This window comes from Budorcas taxicolor, chromosome 9 (genome assembly GCF_023091745.1).
Source record: "Budorcas taxicolor isolate Tak-1 chromosome 9, Takin1.1, whole genome shotgun sequence".
NCBI lineage: Eukaryota > Metazoa > Chordata > Mammalia > Artiodactyla > Bovidae > Budorcas > Budorcas taxicolor.
Genome location: NC_068918.1, coordinates 74122381 through 74145186, shown reverse-complemented (window position 1 = coordinate 74145186; position 22806 = coordinate 74122381). Strand labels below are relative to the sequence as shown.

At 42.5% G+C, this 22806-nt stretch overlaps 1 protein-coding gene across 1 annotated transcript in view; it reads left to right on the top strand.

The window, feature by feature from the left end:
* The window catches only part of EPM2A (EPM2A glucan phosphatase, laforin), a 113241-nt gene extending 95101 nt beyond the window's left edge, over positions 1–18140 (top strand). The window contains exons 3-4 of the mRNA XM_052645564.1: positions 7365–7606; positions 16369–18140. Of these exons, the coding sequence (XP_052501524.1) occupies positions 7365–7606; positions 16369–16646 (520 nt within the window). The 3' untranslated portion in view covers positions 16647–18140. The remainder of the gene's footprint in view (positions 1–7364; positions 7607–16368) is intronic.
* The last annotated feature ends 4666 nt before the right edge of the window (positions 18141–22806 follow it).

The window sequence follows — 22806 nt, the reverse complement described above, 5'->3', positions numbered from 1 at the left end:
CTCTATACTCTGCAGTCTATGACCCATAAGCAATAATAAAATTATTTTTTATTGAAGAAGTTAATTAGCATCACTCACTAAATTAGAATTTGTCTTTAAGCAGTTATTCAGCCTTGACTGAAATCTGTTACAAGCACCCTTTGGGGGTAGAAATTTGGCATTAATAACTTAACACCTGACACCAGAGAACAAATTTTCAGTGGAAGGAGCTATACATGCTAATGAAGCTTGGAGCTTACTGGAGGTTGATTTTAATGTTTCTCTTGCTTTCTCACTAATGAGATCTAAATTATAGGACTGATAGACTTTTTCTTCACCCATTATTTAAAAGCCAGATCACATTTTAATTTCACATCAGATTGCCCACAAAATATTAAATAAGGTAAACGTAGCACAATTATCCATCTTAGGAAATGTGTTCATTTTTCTTTTTGTCCTAAATTCTTAAGCTGGATTTTGTGAAGAACCTCAGCAAAATCTGTTTTCTCTGTCTTTCAAATGGTTCTTTGTCTGTATGGCTAAGAATAGGGTGCCACAATTCAAGAGCTGTATCTCTTAGTGTGATAAGAAATAAACAAAAGCTTATGTTCCTACATTGATGTCACCATTCCTGTAGTTTTCCTAATTTTTTCTTTCCTGCGGACAAAAAATAATGCTAATTTTCACCTTCAAGAAAAGGTTATTCTGCCATTTCTTCTGGCCATTAAGGATGGAATTTGCAATGTGGAGCCTATAAAACTGTCTTCTTTCTTGATATCTCTCTTGTCTTTTGCACACTCCCCCTCCACTTCTCTCAATACCCTGTGATGTTTTGTGCGAAGTGCTTGGGTGCTCATTCTGCCCATTGTACTCATTATTGCCAGTGAGGGCTCCTTTGATTGACAGCTGAGGTGGCAAATGAATTCTGATTCATATGCTTCAGTAGCTGTTGTACCACAGGTCCCAGACTGACAAGTGAAGCACATGGTGTAGGATTGTGATGTAATTACCTGGAACCACAAATCCAGATTCACTCAAATGAATGCAATTGCTTTTGATTTGCAATCCAAGAAAGTAAGGTTCCAGAATGTCAGCCATCCATGTTTTTCCCTTGGTCTTCAACCAAGTTGTGACATCACTAGGGTGGATTTTATTTAAATTCAACTGCGTTGAGTCATGGTAGCAATAGTCAAAATTGACGTGAGTAGTTTTTTTCAATAATGGTACATTCTTGGAGCTCCACTGGTGGTCCAGGGGCTAAGACTGTCCTCCCAGTGCCAGGGGCATGGGTCCAATCCCTGGTCAGGGAACTAGTTCCCACATGCCTCAGCTAAGGGTTTGCATGTCACAACTAAAGATCCTGCATGTCCCAACAACAAAAAAATAGATCCCACATGCTGCAGCTAAAGATCCTGCATTCCACATACTCTCTCACAACCGAGAGTTCCCATTCCTCACTGTTTGTCTAGGAATCATTTGTGGTCTTGAAACTAGTGTTGGAGAAAGTAAGAGCTTCACTTTACTGGTCCATGTGTAGAGCTAAGCAAGTCCACGTCCTCTGGTCTCCACAATCTTTATTGCTACCGAAAGGTATTGAGATTTATATACTCAGCTCCTCCTGCACATTTATTGGGATCTTCTAGCTAATGGTTCTGGAATCTAGCTGCATATATTATGCATGTAATATGGTTAATTTATAAAAAAATAAAATAAAAATCAATTCACAGAATCTGAGACCTCACTTTGGAGCCTCTTTGTGAGTATCTCTGGGATAGATCCTGGTAATAGTTTTTATAAAAGCACCACATGTGTCTTGAATGCAAAGCCACATCTGGGTTGACTGTCAATATCCATTTGGTACAGTGCTTTCTCTTTGACCTTTCCAAATAATCTATAGTGAAGATGCCAGAAATCTCTGATGTAATTCATGATTGATAGTGAGTTATTCACAAAATAGTTCTCTGGAAGTTTTATGATGTCATTTACAATATAATTGCAAGCTATGATTTTTATTCTGTTATTGAGTCTTTGAAGTTTAGTATGTCTTCTCATTAAAACTACCTTACAGAAGACTTTTTATTCATATTTCAACAAATTGCTTCTCACCTTTAAAAAAAATCTTAATTTTATCATCTAAAGTATCTTTGACACCAAAAGGATATTAAAACTGAGATGAGTAAAAATTGATTTTTAATGGTGTCAAATCATTCTCTTTTGAGTGGAGAAGTAAAAGTTTAATTACTATTTAGAAAGGACACACATGACTAGAGATGTATCACCTACTATAAGAGACAACAAGCTGAAACAAGATGCATATCAAGGGCACATTAGCTGTCTGATTAAGCATATTCTATGGTTCTGTGTGTTTCCAACAAGCCCAGTATTTTGTCTCGATATCCCATAGAATGGTTCTATATAATTTACTTTACAACTTCAATTTTCTCTCCTTTAATATGCTGCTTGTTTTCAGAATTTAACTTTAGTTACCCATCTCCTAGGTCCAGGACATCTTACTTTAAAAAATCAGGAATTATTTTACTTTAATTTCTTAAATCTGTACTCTGACTCCTAGCATTTTTAGAGGGCAAATTAATTATGCTATGTGAAAGCTGGAAATATCTGATATAGAAACTGGTGTTATTCATGTGTATCTGTTGGTGTGTATTTCAAGGGCTTAGTTCCATTAGAAACTTGATGTGGGAAATATGTATGTTAAGGTACCAACTTTGGGCCTCTTTATATTTGATTTATTCTAAGTTTCTTAAGGTTACTGGTTAGTTTAAATACATTTGAAGACCAAGACTGAATGAGATGATAAAATAATGCTCTTTTTAAGCAACACAGTATGATCTATATAGTGAGTCTGGTTTGGGATTCTGGTTTCTTATCTCATAGGCTCAAATGTCCTGAGTTACCCTTTGTATATCTATATGAACTCTTTGGTATTTATGCAATTGTTGCATGCTAGCCACTTTATTTTGGCATTTATTTACTAGCAAATACTAAATGCTCCTACTCAAAGAGTACAGTATTTAACAGAACTCTAGGTAACATTTGGAATTTAGCTTGTCTGTCATGAATATTCATTTTAATATGTAACTAGTTCACTTCAAAATTTTGCCAGTAAAAGTACATGATTGTTCAGAAGGCTGTATAATTGAGCTGTCCACTTGCCTCTTTTCCAGTTGAGTGTACATAAGTATGCTCAGTAAAACCCCAAAATATAGGTATGGCGGCCCAACACTATTACCTGCTTTGTCCCCCAGCAGATTGCTGCGGGAGGAGTCTTTATGGGATAGTTTGAAAGAAGGAAGGGAATGTCCAGATAGAGGAAGTTTCCTTCTCTCATTACAACAGCCAGAGAGAAGAGGCAGTGACCCATAGGTGTGACGTTTCCATTCCTGCAAAGACTGACTACTCAACTCAGAGTCCTGGTCAAGCATAGCTCTGGGCTGCTCTAAATGTATCCCTTCTTGTGGTCTTTTTCTCAGCCCACTGGGCCCAGTGGAGTGTCTGAGAATTCTTTGGAGTCAGTAATAAAGTAAAAAAGCTTTGGATCCTCTGCCCCTCTTCACATGGGGTTCTCTGGTGGCTCAGACTGTAAAGAATCTGCCTGCAATGCGTGAGAGCTGGGCTCGATCCCTGGGATTGGAAATTCCTCTGGAGAAGGGTGATAAAAGCAAGGTCCAATGCTATAAAGAGCAATATTGCATAGGAATCTGGAATGTTAGGTCCATGAATCAAGGCAAATTGGAAGTGGTCAAACAGGAGATGGCAGAGTGAATGTCGACATTCTAGGAATCAGTGAACTAAGATGGACTGGAATGGGTGAATTTAACTGAGATGACCATTATATCTACTACTGTGGTCAGAAATCCCTTAGAAAAAATGGAGTAGCCATCATAGTCAACAAAAGAGTCCAAAATGCAGTTCTTGGATGCAATCTCAAAAACGACAGAATGATCTCTGTTCATTTCTAAGGCAAACCATTCAAAATCACGGTAATCCAAGTCTATGCCCTGACCAGTAACACTGAAGAAGCTGAAGTTGAATGGTTCTATGAAGACCTAGAAGACCTTCCAGAACTAACACCCAAAAAAGATGTCCTTTTCATTATAGGGGACTGGAATGCAAAAGTAGGAAGTCAAGAAATACCTAAAGTAACAGGCAAATTTGGCCTTGGAATACGGAATGAAGCAGGGCAAAGGCTAATAGAGTGTTGCCAAGATAATGCACTGGTCAGAGCAAACACCCTCTTCCAATAACACAAGAGAAGACTCTACACATGGACATCACCAGATGGTCAACACCAAAATCAGATTGATTCTATTCTTTGCAGCCAAAGATGGAGAAGCTCTATACAGTCAAAAAAAACAAGACCAGGAGCTGACTGTGGCTCAGATCCTGAACTCCTTATTGCCAAATTCAGACTTAATTTGAAGAAAGTGGGCAAAACCACTAGATCATTCAGGCATGACCTAAATCAAATCCCTTATGATTATACAGTGAAAGTGAGAAATAGATTTAAGGGTCTAGATCTGATAGACAGAGTTCCTGATGAACTATGGACGGAGGTTTGGGACACTGTACAGGAGACAGGGGTCAAGACCATTTCCAAGAAAAAGAAATGCAAAAAAGCAAAACGGCTATCTGAGGAGGCCTTACAAATAGCTGTGAAAAGAAGAGAAGTGAAAAGCAAAGGAGAAAAGGAAAGATATAAGCATTTGAATGCAGAGTTCCAAAAAATAGCAAGGAGAGATAGGAAAACCTTCCTCAGTGATCAATGCAAAGAAATAGAGGAAAACAATAGAATGGGAAAGACTAGAGATCTTTTCAAGAAAATTAGAGATACCAAGGGAACATTTCATGCAAAGATGGGCTCAATAAAGGACAGAAATGGTATGGACCTAACAGAAGCAGAAGATATTAAGAAGAGGTGGCAAGAATACTCAGAAGAACTATACAAAAAAGATCTTCACGACCCAGATAATCATGATGGTGTGATGACTCACCTAGAGCCAGACATCCTGGAATGTGAAGTCAAGTGGGCCTTAGAAAGCATGACTACGAACAAAGCTAGTGCAGGTGATGAGATTCCAGTTGAGCTATTTCAAATTCTAAAAGGCAATGCTGTGAAAGTGCTGCACTCAATATGCCAGCAAATTTGGGAAACTCAGCAGTGGCCAGAGGACTGGAAAAGGTCAGTTTTCATTCCAATCCCAAAGAAAGGCAATGCCAAAGAATGCTCAAACTACTGCACAATTGCATTCATCTCACCCGCTAGTAAAGTAATGCTCAAAATTCTCCAAGCCAGGCTTCAGCAATGCGTGAACCGTGAACTTCCAGATGTTCAAGCTGGTTTCAGAAAAGACACAGGAACCAGAGATCAAATTGCCAACATCTGCTGGATCATCAAAAAAGCAAGAGAATTCCAGAAAAACATCTACTTCTGCTTTATCGACTATGCCAAAGCCTTTGACTGTGTGGATCACAATAAACTGGAAAATTCTGAAAGAGATGGGAATACCAGACTACCTGACTTACCTCTTGAAAAACCTGTATGCAGGTCAGGAAGCAACAGTTCGAACTGGACATGGAACAACAGACTGGTTCCAAATAGGGAAAGGAGTACCTCAAGGCTGTATATTGTCACCCTGCTTATTTAACTCCTATGCAGAGTACATCATGAGAAATGCTGGGCTGGAGGAAGCACAAGCTGGAATCAAGATTGCCTGGAGAAATATCAGTAACCTGAGATATGCAGATGACACCACCCTTATGGCAGAAAGTGAAGAAGAACTAATGAGCCTCTTGATGAAAATGAAAGAGGAGAGTGAAAAAGTTGGCTTAAAGCTCAACATTCAGATAACTAAGAGTATGGCATCTGGTCCCATCACTTCATGGGAAATAGATGGGGAAACAGTGGAAACAGTGGCTGATTTACTTTGTGAGGCTCTAAAATCACTGTAGATGGTGACTGCAGCCATGAAATTAAAAGACGCTTACTCCTTGGAAGCAAAGTTATGACCAACCTAGATAGCATATTCAAAAGCAGAGACATTACTTTGCCAACAAAGGTCCGTCTAGTCAAGGCTATGGTTTTTCTAGTAGTCATGTATGGATGTGAGAGTTGGACTGTGAAGAGGGCTGAGTGCAGAAGAATGGATACTTATGAACTGTGGTGCTGGAGAAGACTCTTGAGAGTCCCTTGGACTGCAAGGAGATCCAACCAGTCCATCCTAAGGGAAATTGGTCCTGGGTGTTCATTGAAAGGACTGATGTTAAAGCTGAAACTGCAGTATTTTGGCCACCTAATGTGAAGAGCTGACTCATTTGAAAAGACCCTGATGCTGGGAAAGATTGAAGGCAAGAGGAGAAGGGAACGGCAGAGGAACCAGTCCCACACTTAGCTGAATTTCAAATTCATTAAGAAAAGACACCTTTATGGCTGTCAGCACTTAGGAAATTTCAGTGGATTTTGGAACTCTGTGTAAGATATGGGGATGAAGAACAAACATATTTCTTATAATAAATTACAGCATCACAGTGTGTCTACTTATTTGTTGTTATTGTTTTTATAATGTCCTCTAATAAAATTTTATAGTTTTTTCTGGATTAAAGACATTCCTAGATATTTTATAATTTTGTCATTATTTTTGAATAAGACTTCCCCTCCTCCTCCCAATCTGTTTCTACCTGGCTATTAGTAGTACAGAGAATGTTATTTGATTTTTGTGTATTTTCCTTCATCCAGATAATTTAATCTTAACACTTTTAATATTGTTCATAGCTCTTATAGTTGAATCTTTTTTGACAGAGAGATATTTCTTCTTCTACATTATAGCTTTAGATGAAGCATATAGATTAGTGTTGAATACTAATGGAAATAATCCTTACTTTGATTTTATTTGAAAGAAGGTTGTTATTAGTTTCTCTTAATCTCATACTATTTGAAAATTTTATACAGAGCTTTAAACAGGAATGATTGCTGAATTCTAGCACATATTTTCCAGAATTTATGATATAGTCATAGGAATTTTGCTCTTAATTTGTTAGTACTTTTAAATATGTTGATGGATTTCCTAATATTGAACCACATATACATTCATGGAATAAGTATAACATGGTGCACTTATTTTAATATATTGCTAGATTTGGTTTCCTGATGCCTATACCCTGACCTTCTAGTTAATTGAATTATTTGTTTCCCTCAAAACACCACCACCAGTATTTTTGTCTTTTAATAGTAATATTGGTTCTCATGTTCTTAATACAGCTTTTCCTGTGCCCAGTGTTAAAGGTTAATTGCATTTTAATACTGCATGTTTTATGTAGCTGCAAAAACACCAACAATAGTTATAGTTGACTCCATGTGTTCTTCTTAGGATTCTACCAAATATCTGGCTGGGTAGCTGCCCTCGCCAAGTGGAACACGTAACCATCAAACTGAAGCATGAACTAGGGGTTACAGCTGTAATGAATTTCCAGACAGAATGGGATATTGTACAGAATTCCTCAGGCTGTAACCGCTACCCAGAACCCATGACACCAGACACTATGATTAGGCTGTATAAGGAGGAAGGCTTGGCCTACATCTGGATGCCCACACCGGATATGAGCACTGAAGGTAAGTGTCCAAGGGAGCTTGTTGGATGTGTTTCAGAGAAGCCCTGTTGGTTTTTGCCTGTCTGTCTGTCTGCCTATTTACCTACCTACCTGTCTATAACTGAAAACCTGTATGTGAATGATAGATATGGAAAAATATAAGGTTTGGGGGTTAATATATTATATATATATATATACACATATATGATATATATAAGATCTATATATCTTTTGATACCTTGCCTAAGATTCCGTTTCACATTGGTTCTTTTAACTTATTTATTCATCAAACATTTTATTGTGTATCTACTATGTGTGTGGGGCCCTAGGCTGGTGGCTGGGAATTCAAAGGTGAAGAAAAGCAGGCACAGCTCCTGTCCTCATGAAGCTATAGTCCAATAGGGAAGATAAGCAGTAATCAAATGGCTGCAAATAGAAATGTAAATCTCTGGTCAGTTTTCTGATTAGAGAGTTACATAGATCCTGCAATGAGAGCATGCACAGGCGAATCAGACCTAGGAAGAAGGGTCAGGGAAGGTTTCCTTGGGTGTGCTTGAGCTGAGATCCAAAGTGGGAGTTGGGCACAAGTGAGGTGGGCAGAGGCTTCCAGACAAAGGCAGTAGCTTGTAGAGAGTCCTCCTTGCAGGAGCACACATAGTATTGCAGGAACTGAAAGATGGGCAGTGTGGCTGCAGGTCTGGGAAGAAGGGAGCAGAGTCCTGCAGGACTTGGGACACAAATAAAACTTGAGACTCTATCCTTATGCAGTCAGAAGCAGTTGAAAGGGAGGGAGGTTGAGAGATGCTAAGATAACCTTTCTCCCCACTACCCCCTCAAAGTGCCCTTTGATTGCAGTTTGGAGTACGTAGGGATGGGCCCACAGTGGGTCTGGGGAGGCCAGTTAGGAAGTTACTGCAGCAGTTAAGGTGAGAGGTAAGGAGAGAGAACTGCACCTCGGGGCAGGGTGGCAATAGTGATGTTTCCGTTTACTGCACAAACACTGGCTGAAACTGTCTCTGTGAAGAGGGAATTAGGGTGTGACACAGGTGCTGCCAAGAATCAGAGACAAATAAGGAACAGTTTGATCTCACGGTAAGAGGCAGTAAGGCAAGTTCAAAGCTAATTAAAGTGCAAAGAAGCAGGTGATGAGGATGAGTCACACGCGCTAGGAGGTTTATGGTGTGGGAGGAGAATTTCTGCAGAGAAGCACAGAGAGGCGATGTGAGTGTCCTGGGATTTGAGGCAGGTCAACGTAGAGGGAGAAAGGGCGTGCCAGGTGGGAGGAACAACCAAGGCACAGAGGCATGGGATTTTAGAGGAATAATCTGTATTTCAGCCTGGTCGGGGAATAGGGTTCTTGAAGGAAAGGAGTGGAGATCTCTGAATCCAAGAGAACAAGCTACTCGAATAATATCAATCAGAAGCCAGCAGAGGGCAGCAGCGAGCTATGGACTGGCGCAGAAAGAGGGCGGTGCAGTTCAGTTCAGTGGCTCAGCCCTGTCCGACTCTGCGACCCCATGGACTTCAGCATGCCAGGCCTCCCTGTCCATCACCAACTTCAGGAGCTTGCTCAAACGCATGTCCATCGAGTCGGTGATGCCATCCAACTATCTCATCCTCTGTCGTCCCCTTCTCCTGCCTTCAACATTTCCCAGCATCAGGGTCTTTTCCAATGAGTCAGTTCTTTGCATCAGGTGGCCAAAGTACTGGAGTTTCAGCTTCAGCATCAGTCCTTCTGAGGGCATTTGGTGAACTGCTATTCTGGAGTAAAGAAGGAAGACAGTGATGTCCAGCAAGGAGATGTTTCTATCATCAGTCGTCTTCCCCCCAAAATGCATTATGTATCAAACTCTGGTTTGAACAATTTCGAATGTTAACTCATTTAATTCTCATGACAAGAGTCCAGGCAGGTGTTATCTTCATTTTTCTGAGAAAGAGAATGAGGGACACAAAAGTTAAGTAACCTGGCTGGTGTCATACAGCAGAGACACAGCCTCGATTTCAGCACACACAGTCAGACTCAGAATACTGCGCTTGCCACCGTGCAATGAAGCTTCTTTATATGCTCACATAGACTCTTCATGCACTTTATACAGACCACCACCCACACTTTCAACCTGCCATGTTCATCATCAGCTGGATTTAGACAAAGACATGAGCTTCTTGTTCTTCCCTGGTGGCTCAAAGGGTAAAGAATCCGCCTCCGGGAGACCTGGGTTCGATTCTTTGGTTGGGAAGACCCCCTGGAAAAGGGAATGGCTACCCACACCAGTATTCTGGCCTGGAGAATTCCATGGACTGAGGATCCTGGCAGGCTACAGTCCACAGGGTTGCAAAGAGTCAGACACAACAGAGCAACTTTCACTTTCAGTTCATGAGTTCTTAGGGAGATAGCTTGTCTCCCTAGTCAATACTCCAAGATGTAGCTGGGGACCTGGGGACTCTGACAGTCTTAGGACCTTGGCCATCTTGACTCTTTATGAATATTTATGGTCCTGCTGGCCAGGCCAGGCCCCTCAATGGGCCTGTCTGAACTGAAATATCATTGGAGAAGAGGTATTGTTTTTCTTTCTGAAGGTTTGGTTGGTTGGTTACTCTTCTTGATAATGAATGCTGATCCATTCATTGGAGAGCTTCGAGAGCTCCGTCTTTTTCCAAGGAATTAAAAAAAAAAAAAAAAAACCAAATCATTATTTGCACAGAAAAGTACAGTGAACCTGGGTCACATTTGCCCTGTCCAGTTTGCTTCTCTGGCTTCAAAACTGAGAAGGTTGTTAGGAAAGTGTGCCCATAGCTTCCAGGGAGGGTTTTGCTTCTAGCTTTGTTATCGCATTGGAATAGGATGTGAGACTAGGCTCAGAGAAGCTGAGATAAATATGGCTTGTCCTACCCCAAGCACTGATTACCCCAAAACCTTGCTAATTGGTAGGGAATTTGTTCGATAGTTTGGGAATATGCAGAAGCCTGAGGGAAAATGCTATCCCCAAGGAGCCACTGTAATTTTATTAAAATCTTGTGGGGGTCATGGAGTCCCAGGACCCACGCATACAATGGACTGTCTTTCACACTGAGGCAGTTTGGAAACAAGAGAAATGGCAACAAAATGAAAGCTCCCACTTGAAAAAAGCCAAAACCTGAGAGCAAAGAGTTTCTCTGGTTCAGCAAAACCTGGGGAGTAATCAAAGGGTTAACAACCACTCCTGAATTGCAGAGGAATTTTTGACCAATAGATCAATCTCCGTGGCTCACAACATTAGCACAATGAACACATAGATTAATTCAGCTGAATATTTTTAGAACTCTAGAGAAAAATCCATCTGGAAGTGTTTTGAGCCACAGCATAATGCTGTCAGATAAAGTCTGAGAAGAAAGACTGTTTGTTAGGCCTGACTGTCACCACTGGTTGCCACAGACCTGTTATAATCAATTGTGCCATCGATTCTCACTCTTGTACTTTTTGTCATGCAGAAGGGTTAGGATTGTTTAGGGATTTTTCTTTTCTTAAAAAAATTTTTTTTTTTTTTTAGTTTGTGTCTTTCACTTGAGAAACGAAAAGTTCCCCAATGCACCACTCACCTGAACACATGAGATCTGCTCACTAGAAGAAGTTATCCTTCACACGGGAAGCACTCAGACTGTGTTTTGACCTCTGTCAACACAGTGCCATTTATGACAAACGGTCTAGCCTTGCCTCCCAAAGGGGCTAATATGCTCTCCAGAGTCCTTGCCCACCCCTTTGTTGCCACGGTCTGAGTCTTTTCTCTGACTCAGCACACTAAATGCAGTGTTGCCGGAGCCATGGCACCTGGCTTGAGCCTCATCACCCTGGAGCAGCTGTGTGATACGGGCAGACTTGGAAAATGGGGAGTAATAATATCTGCCTCACAGGATTATAGCAGTAGAATAAGATAATTGATATGGAAGAGCTTTGAAAATTCCAAAGTTGGGGCCATATTATCAGTGCCAGTTCTTCCATTTCTATTAAAGGGTGTTATAGATAACAGGGACCTTATCTATATTAATGAAAAGAAGATGCACTCAAATAAAATTTTAATATATTCAGCATTAATCTGCCTCTGGATTAAGACAGGAAAGATGTGTGTGTGTGTGTTGGAAAGGCTGAAACTTGTGCCAGGAACAGTTTCTTTCAGGGTCAGCCTTAGGTCAACCTCAGATATCTTCAGGGACCCCAAAAGCCATTCCAGAGTTGGATTAACTTGGAGGAGATGTGGACCAGAAATTAGATAAGAAGGGTCTTGGACTGTCTCAGATCAAATCAGTATTAATGGTTTTGTTTTACTTTGTTTTAATTCATGTATTCAGTGAATGTTTATTGAGCATCTATGGGGAGTCAAGGCCTGTTTTAAATTCCAAAGTAAAAATCACAGATGGTGGAGTGTTTTGTTGGACCTGCACTGGCTTTAAAATTTTCAACTTACTTGCCAACATTTAAAATTTGGAATATTTTACATAAAAAAAAAAAAAAATCAGTGGTTCTCTCTTGCCTTGGGGGTATTATTGTTTTTAAAAATGGAAGCGTTTTATTGAATTAAATTCCATCTGGAGGCTAAACATATAAAACATTCAAGTTAGGGCCTCTGATTGATGCTGCCTTTATTGTGTGAGCCCTGATCCTGGGCACCCTTGTGTGATTCCTTGGTGGGTTATGTCTGAGAAATGGAATATTTCCTGCCACATCAGTAAACAAGGATGTCAAGTCATCAGTGATTCCAGCCCTCTGATGTGAGCTCGTGAGGTCAAAGGGCACTGAGGAAGAAGAATACCCATAATCCACAGCACTCAGACTGCAGTCACTCCCTATGGTTGAGCCCACAGGAGCTCAGGATGTGAAGAGCACAGGATACTGGCCCCAGAATAGCTCAGATGCATATGAAAGGAATGGTTCCAGTGAGCTCAGACTCTTGCATCTTCCCCTACATAGAAAAGATACATTCCTTAACGGGGGACATCTGGTTTCCTTTACTTAACAATAATCTTTTGATGTTCAAACTCCCTGCCCTTTGTTGTAAAATTTCTGTATAACCTGGCTCATCCCCTTACCTCCTTGGAGCAGTTCTCTCAGGGTGACTTAAGATGCTGTCTCCCAGGCTTGAAGTCCTAAAAATTCCCATCAAATAAAACATATAACTCCCAACTTTTAAGTTGTGATTATTTTTTCAAGATGACGTGTATTTGCTCAGGCTCCCTAGAATGGTTTTCAAGCAAGAAGACATGTAGGGCACAGACAGCCGTCTGGGTAGGGACAGAGATGCTGAGCCCCAGGGAGGGTGTCACTGTCCCACTGGGGTGACAGCTGCAGCGTGACTAGGGAAGTGGAAGCAGGGGCTCACTGGGGCTTCACATTGACTGCATGGGGGCCAGCAAGCCAACCATGGACCAGCTAGGTTAGGGAAGATAGTAGTACAGAGGTTAAAACCAGAGACTTCAGAATTTGGATGGCTGGAGTGGCCATTAAGGAGTAACCTTGCGCAAATTTCTGATATAACTGAGGGTGATGATAGTGCCAGGCCCATATTTGTTGAGAGGTGGCTGTTAAGGAGCTATTGCACACAGAGCTTAGAGCAGTGCTGAGCAGATAGAAAGAGCTCAGTACATGTTCACTGTCATCAATCAAAGTGAAGTGAAATGAAAGTCATTCAGTCGTGTCCAGCTCTTTGCAACCCCATGGACTGTAGCCCACCAGGTTCCTTTGCCCATGAAATTCTTCAGGCAAGAATACTGGAGTGGGTAGCCTTTCCCTTCTCCAGGGAATCTTTCCAACCCAGGAACTGGGCTCGAGTGCCCTCCATTGCAGGCTGATTCTTTACCGTCTGAGCTACCAATCAAAGCACAGTCAAAATAAAGGAGGGCCCAGCTGGGGCCAGGCTGAGCTGGGTGGGCATCCTAGATAGGCTGGTGCCCCTTTTTATTCTTTCTTCGTGTTATTTAAATAAGTGTTTGACAGTTCTTAAGTGGGCCGGCTGAGTGATTCTAGAAGACCTCTAGTGGGTGAGACCTGTGTTTAAACTGGGAGCCTTCTGGAGTTTCCGAGTGGCAGCTGACATTTACATTCCAGGATTATGTGTCTGAGCTCACTGAACCTTAAACTAACACAAATCCTTTCTCAACTTTTAAAATACCTCTTGAAGAATCTTTTACAGATAAAAAGGAAAGGGGGAAATACTAGGTCATTTTGGTCACTTGGTGCAGACCCTTCCTTGGGGTATTTCTGGCCAGAGAGAAGGTCAAGGAAGGGGATTCTGATGGGTCCATGTAGACCTGGCCAGGGCAGGCTGGTCCTGACACTACAGAAGGTGAGTATTAACTCTGGGTCTCTGACTCCAGCAGCTCCTCCTGCTAATGGCCGCTGTGGTCTACTTGTGTATTGGGGATTTACTGAAAACTCCCATTAAAAATGTTTCTGTTAATTCCCTGGCAATGAACATGGAAACTGGAGAGGCAACTGTAATGGGGAACTTGGGAAGTGATGCCAGCTGTGCCAGGAGCAGAAAGAGCCCAAGCTTCCTGGATCCATCCCTGGAAGTTCCCTTCCTGACCAACAATCCTTAAACTTCTAACACCACCCCTCCCCAACCCCCCCTTACTCCACGGAAGAGAAGTTCTGCATTCGAATAGGCCTCACAGTTATCAGCAGGGTCACTCACACAGACCTTGGAGGTTTTGCCTCATCTGATTTTCCAACTCCAATAGTGGACCAAATACACAGCCCTCTCCCTGAGACATCCAGCAAGACCACGCTCTGATACATATGGTGTCTTACGCCTTGTTACATCTCCAGTGTTACTTCACTGCCTCTAGGAGAGTGCTGTGAGTAACCGACTGTATGGCATGCCCCCCAAGCTGTCCTCAGAGCACCCTGAACCAAGCACAGAGGCATAGATCAATTAAAGTTTATGGCACAGTTTGGACTCAGAAGTCAAGCAAGGCCTAGGGGCTAGTGTGACTTCAGCTCAGATGCCCTCAGGGACCAGGCAGGGAACATGAAAGTGTGGCAACAGGCAGTGGGCAGAGATGGAGCTGCAGGATCTGTGAAGTGTGCTCTGCTTAAATCATTCCTGTTAAAACCATCTCTAAACTGCCATGTGGGGCCTTTAAATTCCTTAGTCAGAGGGAGTAACAGCACACTGGAAGCTACTAAAATCCTTTTTGGCTTCCATATAGATGTCCGACTCTGATATCATAGCAGGCTGGGCCTAAAGCTAAGGCCCCTCCTGTCACAGTAGAGTGGTCACTGGGAGGGTCTTCAGGCCACAGTGGGGTTTTTGGTAACTCTCTCCTAAGGTGCTGATGCCTGATTGCAATGTGTTGTGTTGGCCCCTTCAAGGCACTTGCATTTTAAAAAAAGGACATCTAAGGCAAGTTTAAACTTACCTAAGCAGCTTCATGGGAGAATTCTAGGCCTCAGTGAGGGAGGGGCATTTCCCACCTCTGCAGTGATCCAGTGGGATGGTACGTGTGAAGGCTGGACAGGCCTTCTCTGTGGCCCTCGAAAGATCCCCAGGAGCCCCCCCCCCCCCCGCCCCCCCCCCCCCCGCCCCGGGCTGTGGTGTCTCCGTGTGGGTGAGGACAGACAGCTGCTGGAGGATGTGAGCTCAGAGCACATGGTTTTCACCCAAGACTCTGTATAGTTTCCCTCTTCCACCCATTCTCAAAGTAATTTACAATGACCATCCTCCACCTTCCAAAAATAACCCACCAGATTCATTTTGCTCTGAGAATCTGAGAGCAGAAGAAGCTCTAGGCATCTAAGAGTTTGCTGGCTTTAGGGGGCTCTCTGTCCCTAGGATGATAGAGAGGGAGTGGGTCAAGCGGGCTCAGCTGAGCATTGTATATCCTGTTTCAGTGTGCTGAGGGGAAGACACTGGACATCCAATCATCAGCACAGGAGCCACAGGCCAGCAACACCTATAATCCTAATTGCTCAGTAGAGGGAAACTGAATCAGTTTTAATACACACTGTGATGGTGGTGGTGGTTTAGACGCGAAGTCGGACTCTTTGCGACCCCATGGACTGTAGCCCACCAGGCTCCTCTGTCCATGGGAATTCCCAGGCAAGAATACTGGAATGGGTTGTCATTCCCTTCTCCAAGGGATCTTCCTGACCCAGGGATCGAAGCCAGGTCTCCGGTGTTGCAGGCGGATACTTTACTGCTGAGCTACCAGGGAAGCCCCAGTACACACTGTTATCATTAGGGAATACATAAATGACTGGCTATCCCACGTGTGTCAATTAACAAGTTAGCCATTCCCGCGGACAAATCAAAATTAGCTTTTGTCCGATGAGGCAGATGGACTCCTTTAACCAAATAGGGACTAATTCTGCTTGCATTTACCTGGAAGATCCTATTGGATTAAAGGAAATTCAGGTGATAGGACCTGTGAGCTTCTCTTTAAAATCCTTTAAACCTCTGCCCAGACCCCTGTGATAGATGAAAGGACCCATGCTTCTGAGGCTAGGCTCTAGTGAACTTCCCTTTGAAGGGAGGTTTGCAAGGATGCAGGCTCACTCAAAAGAGCAGCAAAATCCAGTGACAATTCAGATCTGACCTATTGCCTCCCGGCTGCTCTTTCCACTTTGTGATGAGCAGGCTCTGCCATCGTCTCACCCTTTCCTTCTACACAAAGGAGGGAAGCAAGCTCCGCCATCTCCGCCTCTCCCGCCGAAACGCCGCGCTTTCTGGGGTGCGCCGCAGGAATGACTGTTAGGGGCGGCCCGGGTTGGTTCCGGTCTCACCCGTCTGTGCTGTGCTCTCTCAACCGCAGGCCGCGTCCAGATGCTGCCGCAGGCGGTGTGTCTCCTGCACGCACTGCTGGAGAAGGGACACACGGTGTACGTGCACTGCAACGCCGGCGTGGGGCGCTCCACCGCCGCCGTGTGCGGCTGGCTGCAGTACGTGCTGGGCTGGAGCCGCCGGAAAGTGCAGTATTTCCTCGTGGCCAAGAGGCCGGCGGTGTACATTGACGAAGAAGCCCTGGCCCGCGCAGAGGAAGACTTTTATCAGAAATTCGGGAGGATTCGATCTTCCGTGTGCGGTGTGTAGGGTGATGATGGATCCGCCTCCTTCCCTCCGAGTTTCCTTAGGAAGCCTGGAGTGACGCTAGTTACTGACCTAAAAGCCAAGATTCTTCCTCGACTGGAAAGACGGGTCCTGTCACCCCCACTCCCTCCACGCCCCCCCACCCCCCGCCCCCGATCCCGACCCGCCTTCTTTAGTCTGGGGCTGACTTTCGGCTCTGCTTTAGTTGAACTGGATGTTCTTTGAAATATTTTGCAAAGGGTGCTGTGACTGATTCCGAGAAAAATCCACGAGCAGTTAGTTGGGCCGTGCAGTGCGGTTCCAGCATCAGACTGAAAGGGACCGGGCTCAAGTCTGCCGGCAGGCAGAGGGCCCCTGCTGCACGGTCAGTGCTTTGCTGTCTTGTGAACGCACCACTGCGTTGGCTTGTTGCCTTGTGACTTGGCAGGCAGAGGAGAGGTTCGGAAGTTACCTAGATGTTACACACACGCACACAACTTTTCTGCTGAACTGAAATGGAATTGTAAGAATTGGTCAGTTGGCCAAAGAAGAGAATAGAGTGGGTGAGAGCCTGGACTATGATAAAAGGAGAGCCCCATATGGCCCCAAAAGATGACTTTCTAGCCTTTGTATTTTTTTTTTTTTTTTTTTTTGCATCCTACTTCAGAGTTGTTAAAACGTGTTCCAAAGCCTCACCTTCCTTCTGTATGCACAACCCAGTGCGATGACCTCAGTAACCTTACTATCTTTATGTGTTTTAGCTGAGGCTCTGTGTGCAGAGCTAGGGTGCCCAGGTCTCAAGGCTGGTCAGGGATGAGCTGGAGTTTATCACCCAGGTTTATTTGACTCAGTGTTGTGAAAAGCACACCACCTGTGGTGTTGCCAGCACACTTTAGTGAGTTCAGTCTCTCCCAGTGGAAGGTCAATTTGTCTGCAGCAGTTTTTACAGTGAGAAATGGAGCAGTGTTCTAACAGTCACCATAGAATTCAGGAAAGTTAGTTATCCTAATTTAAACCACAGTGGGCTGTCTCCAGGCCAGAGTGGCCCCAGCCATACGTCGCTCACAGAGGAGCTGTGTTCTCAGAAGAGCCCCAAGTGCCAAAGTCCATAGTTAATTGTTTCACAGATTAGGGGTGATCCTGGTTTACCCTCAGTTTAATGCAAAACAGTTACTGTGCCTCCAGACAGTGCAATTCACTATCTGGGGCTCTCTGAGAAATTCAAAGATTAATGAGAGTTTGCCTTCAAAAAGCTCATAGCCTAGAAGCATCCCTGTGTTCAATCAGGTGCACTGCAGGGTTGAACTAGTAATGATTGGCTGGTACGGGAAAGGGGAAATAATTTTTATTGGGTGCCTCTTATGTGCTGGATGCTTTACAATCTTATGTAATGTGATCTTCATGGTACCCCATGTGAAAGGTTTTTATTATCTCTCTTATAGAGATGAGGAAACTAAGACTCACAGAGATGAAATCAACTGTCCTCAGTCATGTGGTGAATAAATAGATGAAATATGATGAGGTTTGTTTGACTCAGAGCCATACTTTTTTTTGTTAACCTACAATGCTTATTTATTTTTCTGCTCCTTCTTTTCTTCCATAAATATTTATTGATAGTTATGAGAGAGTCTGATTTAGGAAGTATGGGGACTAGAAGGATGAAAGGTGAGTTCCAGTGGAATTCAGAGGAGGGAGAGGTGGCCTGTAACTAGGACTCAGAGGAAATGGTGTTTCATTTGAGCAGAGAAGGCTAGGCAGGACAAATGTATCCTATGATTTTCAGAGTAAAATTTATAAGCTAAGATTATATAATGTGAAGACCAGCTCTCTAGCTAACAACAAGTAAAAATAACTACTGTGTTCAAGTAACCCATTTATAGTCATATCATGTTTGGTAAAATTTAATCTTAAAAATGGAATATTTCTAATTATATAATGTGTGTGTGTGTGTGTGTGTGTGTGTGTGTGTGTGTGTGTGAATTCCTTTAATGTCTAGGAAGTCCAGCTATGTAACTTTCACTATAGAAAGACATTTTTTGGGGTAGATTTTTCTCTGTTTTGCTTTGACAGACAAAATCAGTTTAGGGCTATTAAAAAATGTTTTGAAACAACTTCCCATCCTCAATGAATGGGATGTCCAATGTATTTAAAAATCACCTGGAACTTTTGCTAAATAAAAGCATTAAAAATGACCTCTGTGTACAGGGTTTTTAAAATATTTCTAACTTAGACTGAAATCTCAGGGAACAAACTGTTTCCTTATTTGAAAATGAGTCAGTTGGCTGAGCTAAATTGTTTCTTCCTTATCACTCTCACTTTCTCATTAGCTGATCAAAATGGGCAGTTACAGGACGAAAGAAAGTCATAGGTGAGGACACCACAAAGACAGGAAGATGGAAAGCTCAAGGGTGTGTCAGAGAAAATCAAAGTGATGTTGTTCTATTAGCTGCTTGTCACTGGCATTAACAATACTTTCCAGTCACACATTTTTCAAAGAAAATCATAACATCTCACCCAGGGTAAAGAAATGTCCAAATAAATTTACTTTCTCTTAGACTCAAAACATTTTCCTTTAATTATTTTGTGTGCTAATGTTAGGAAAAATTAAAAAAAGAAACACACTCTTTTGATTAACATTAAGGTATGGGTGAAAACTATTTGGTTTGACCATTTTAAGGAAAAATGTGGTTAGGATTTTGGAAACTATAGGAAGTAATGAAGGGGGGGCGGGGAAATTTGAGGATGAGCTCACTAGGAAATGAGAAATTGCCATACATGAAAAAATACTGAATAACTAAACATAGTCAGTTTGATCAGAAGTTAGAACTGAAAATATCTTTGGAGATAATCTAGTTTGATTCCTTTATTTTACAGAAGATCGAACTCAGAGACATCAAATGACTCTTCCTGCAGCAAAAAAAAAAAAAAATTAATTGAGGACTGGTGGAAAGGGATGAGCTAGGGAGATAGGAGATTTATTGCCATGTTGATGGGTTGCAGGAGAGTTTCATGGGAGTGAGAGCAGACAGTGTTGTTAGTGGGGAAGAATTGGTGGGAGGATTAATGGAACCTGGAGTAAGTGGAAGAGAAATGGCTAAAATGAGAAAAAGCAAAGAACAGCAAAATTTCCAAAAGAAGAAAAAGCAGGTGTTTCCTTTTATAACGATACTACTGAGGAGATTGAAAAGGAAGATATGAATGTAGAAACGAGGGGTAGGGGTAGGATCAAGGTTATGTTCCCTGGATAGAGGGTCACGCTAAGTATCCATCTACTTCTCTATGGGACTAGATCACAATAGGAAAAAGGATCAGCTTGCTGTAGTGTGTTGACCAAATAGAGGGGTGGGATGCACAGTGCTTATTACCTGCTGGGAAAAAAGAGAAAATCTGATAGGAGATGGATTAAGAATAAAAAGAGAAGGACTGGTGAAACTCCCTCTCATTACAACAAAAATAATGGCAATAATAGAACAACAGTGACAACTTTGTTCCTTCCTTCCCCAAACCATTACTCCAGAAGTCTTCCCCAATCCGGTTAATATAAATAAGCTAGCAAAGTCTCAGGTTCCGACCTCAATGGAATTAAGTCATTCTTGTTTTTTGTTTTCTTTTTTTTTCTATTCCAGGTTTCCATTTCTATTGATCTGATTGCTGACAAACCTTGGTGGCATTAAGTCATTTTTTGCCCCACTCTTCCTTTCAAACCTCACATTTAATCCATCAGGAAAACCTGTTACCTCTCCTTAAGAAATATCTATATAACCTGACTATGTTTTACCTCCTCCCTCAAACAGCCCTAGGTAAAGCCACCATGATCTGTAGACTGGACTTCAGAAACAGCCTCCTACCTGATCTCCCTGCCCATGTCTCACCTTGCCTCTCCCCCTGCCCTGACCATGCTCATCAGTGGCCAGGGCAATCCTAGAAAATTTATGTGAGATCATGCCACTCCCATGCTCACAACCTCCAGTGTCTTGCTTTGTCGCTCAGAATAAAAGGACCTCCACAACCTGGTCTCCTGTTACGTCTCTGACCTAACCTCCTACTGCTTTCTGCCTCACTCTGCTCTACCCACACTGGCCGTCGTGCTCCTTGATTATTCCGTGTAGACTCCTGCATAGGGCGCTTGCACGTCCTCTTCTCTCTGCCTGGAGTGGTCTTTTTCCTCGTATGCACAGGGCTCACTCCCATTCCTTCTCTAGCAATGCCTCTCTGCACCACCCTACTAAAAATCACCACACCCAGTCCCAGCCTCCCACTCCTCATTCTCTGCTTCATTCTTCTTCATGGAACATATTACTGGCTGGTACAGCACATCATTTGCTTATTTGTTTTATTGTCTGCGTCCTCTTACTACAAATGTACAAAGCAGAAAAGCCAAAATTTGTATTTGTTTTGTTTGGAGAAGGAAATGGCAACCCACCCCAGTACTCTTGTCTGGAAAATCCCATGGATGGAGGAGCCTGGTAGGTTATAGTCCATGGGGTCAAAAAGAGTCAGACATGACTGAGTGACTTCACATTAATCATAACATAATGTTTGGTGATGTACTTACAGTGCCTGTAATGGAGCTTGGTGTGGTTTGATGAGTTAAGGCCAAGAGTAGCTAGTAACTATTGAAAGCATACGTGGTCCATGTAAGCCTAAGTGCTATACATATATCCGTATATTTCATCTTCCCAGCAAATCCTATAAGGTAAATATTATTACTATCCCCATTTTACAGATAAGAAATCTAGAGTCACAGAGAAAATGTGAACTTATTCTAAGGCAAGCAGGACAGTTTCACTCCTGGTTTGATGGTGTCCCTGCTCAGTTGCTAAGTCATGTCTGACTCTTTGCAAACCCACGGACTGTAGCCCTCTAGGCTCGTCAGTCCATGGGATGTCCCAGGCAAGAATATTGGAGTGGGTTGCCATTTCCTTTTCCAGGGGGTCTTCCTGACCCAGCAATTGGGTCTCCTTTATTGGCAGGAGGATTCTTTACCACTGAGCCACCAGGGAAGACCCTTGGACCAAGTTTTTTTTTTTTTTAAACACCAAAAACATTTTGTATTTTATTTAAAACCCTAACACAAAACACATTCAGAAGTTTCTTTGGTTGAATAATTAGCTATTTTTAATGATGTAAGATTATTCATAGTTTGGTAAAAATGTGTTTGTGTATCTCATATCACTAGTCTTCTACTGAGCAACTCCTGCTGTTCGGCTGCTCAGTCGTGTCTGACTCTTTGTGACTGAATGGACTGCAGCATGCCAAGCTTCCCTGTGCTTCATCATTTCCTGGAGTTTGCCCAGACTCATGTGCATTGAGTCAGTGAGGCCATCCAACCGTCTCATCCTCTGTCATCCCCTTCTCCTTCTGCTTGCAGTCTTTCCCAGCATCATGGTCTTTTCTAGTGAGTCAACTCTTCGCACCAGATGGCTGAAGTATTGAAGCTTCAGCTTTAGTATCAGTGCTCCCAATGAATATTCAGGATTGATTTCCTTTAGAATTGACTGGTTTGATCTCCTTGCAGTCCAAAACTCTGAAGAGTCTTTTTCGACAACACAGTTCAAAAGCATCAATCCTTCGGTGCTCAGCCTTTGTTATGGTCCAACTCTCACATCCATACATGACTACCGGAAAAACCATATCAACTCTTGTCGCCTTCTAAAGATGTCTTATTAGTTCTTCTTGCTTCTTTTTCTTTGATTTCTTAGCATTAATTTAGTGTCAACATAAAATATGTGGTTGGTTTACATTATAGTAGGCATAGAGTAGTTAAACAGTTAGGCTCCTGTAACTAGAAGATAAAATAGAGTACCTAAGAATCTGTCCAATGGGGAAAAGCTTTAAACTCAAATACAATTGGGAAGTTATCATTTGCCTCAAAGGACAGAAACCAAAGAACAAAATCCAGAGACAGCTGAAGAAATATTTGGAGGCAGACACAAAATGCGGGGCCACTCAAGTAACAGGCAGGATGAATTCCTGTACTATAGTCATATCAGGCATTATAGCAACATTACTAAAGGAAATACTACTTAGCATTCAGTGAGTAAGATTGTTGTCATTTAAAACCTGAACTGTAAAGGATTAGTATTAAATGACCTGGTATGGATTACAAAAAAGAAATTCAGAACAAACTGGACATTGAAAGAATAAAGAGCTGAACAGGTAATTGTCATTGTCACATTTATCA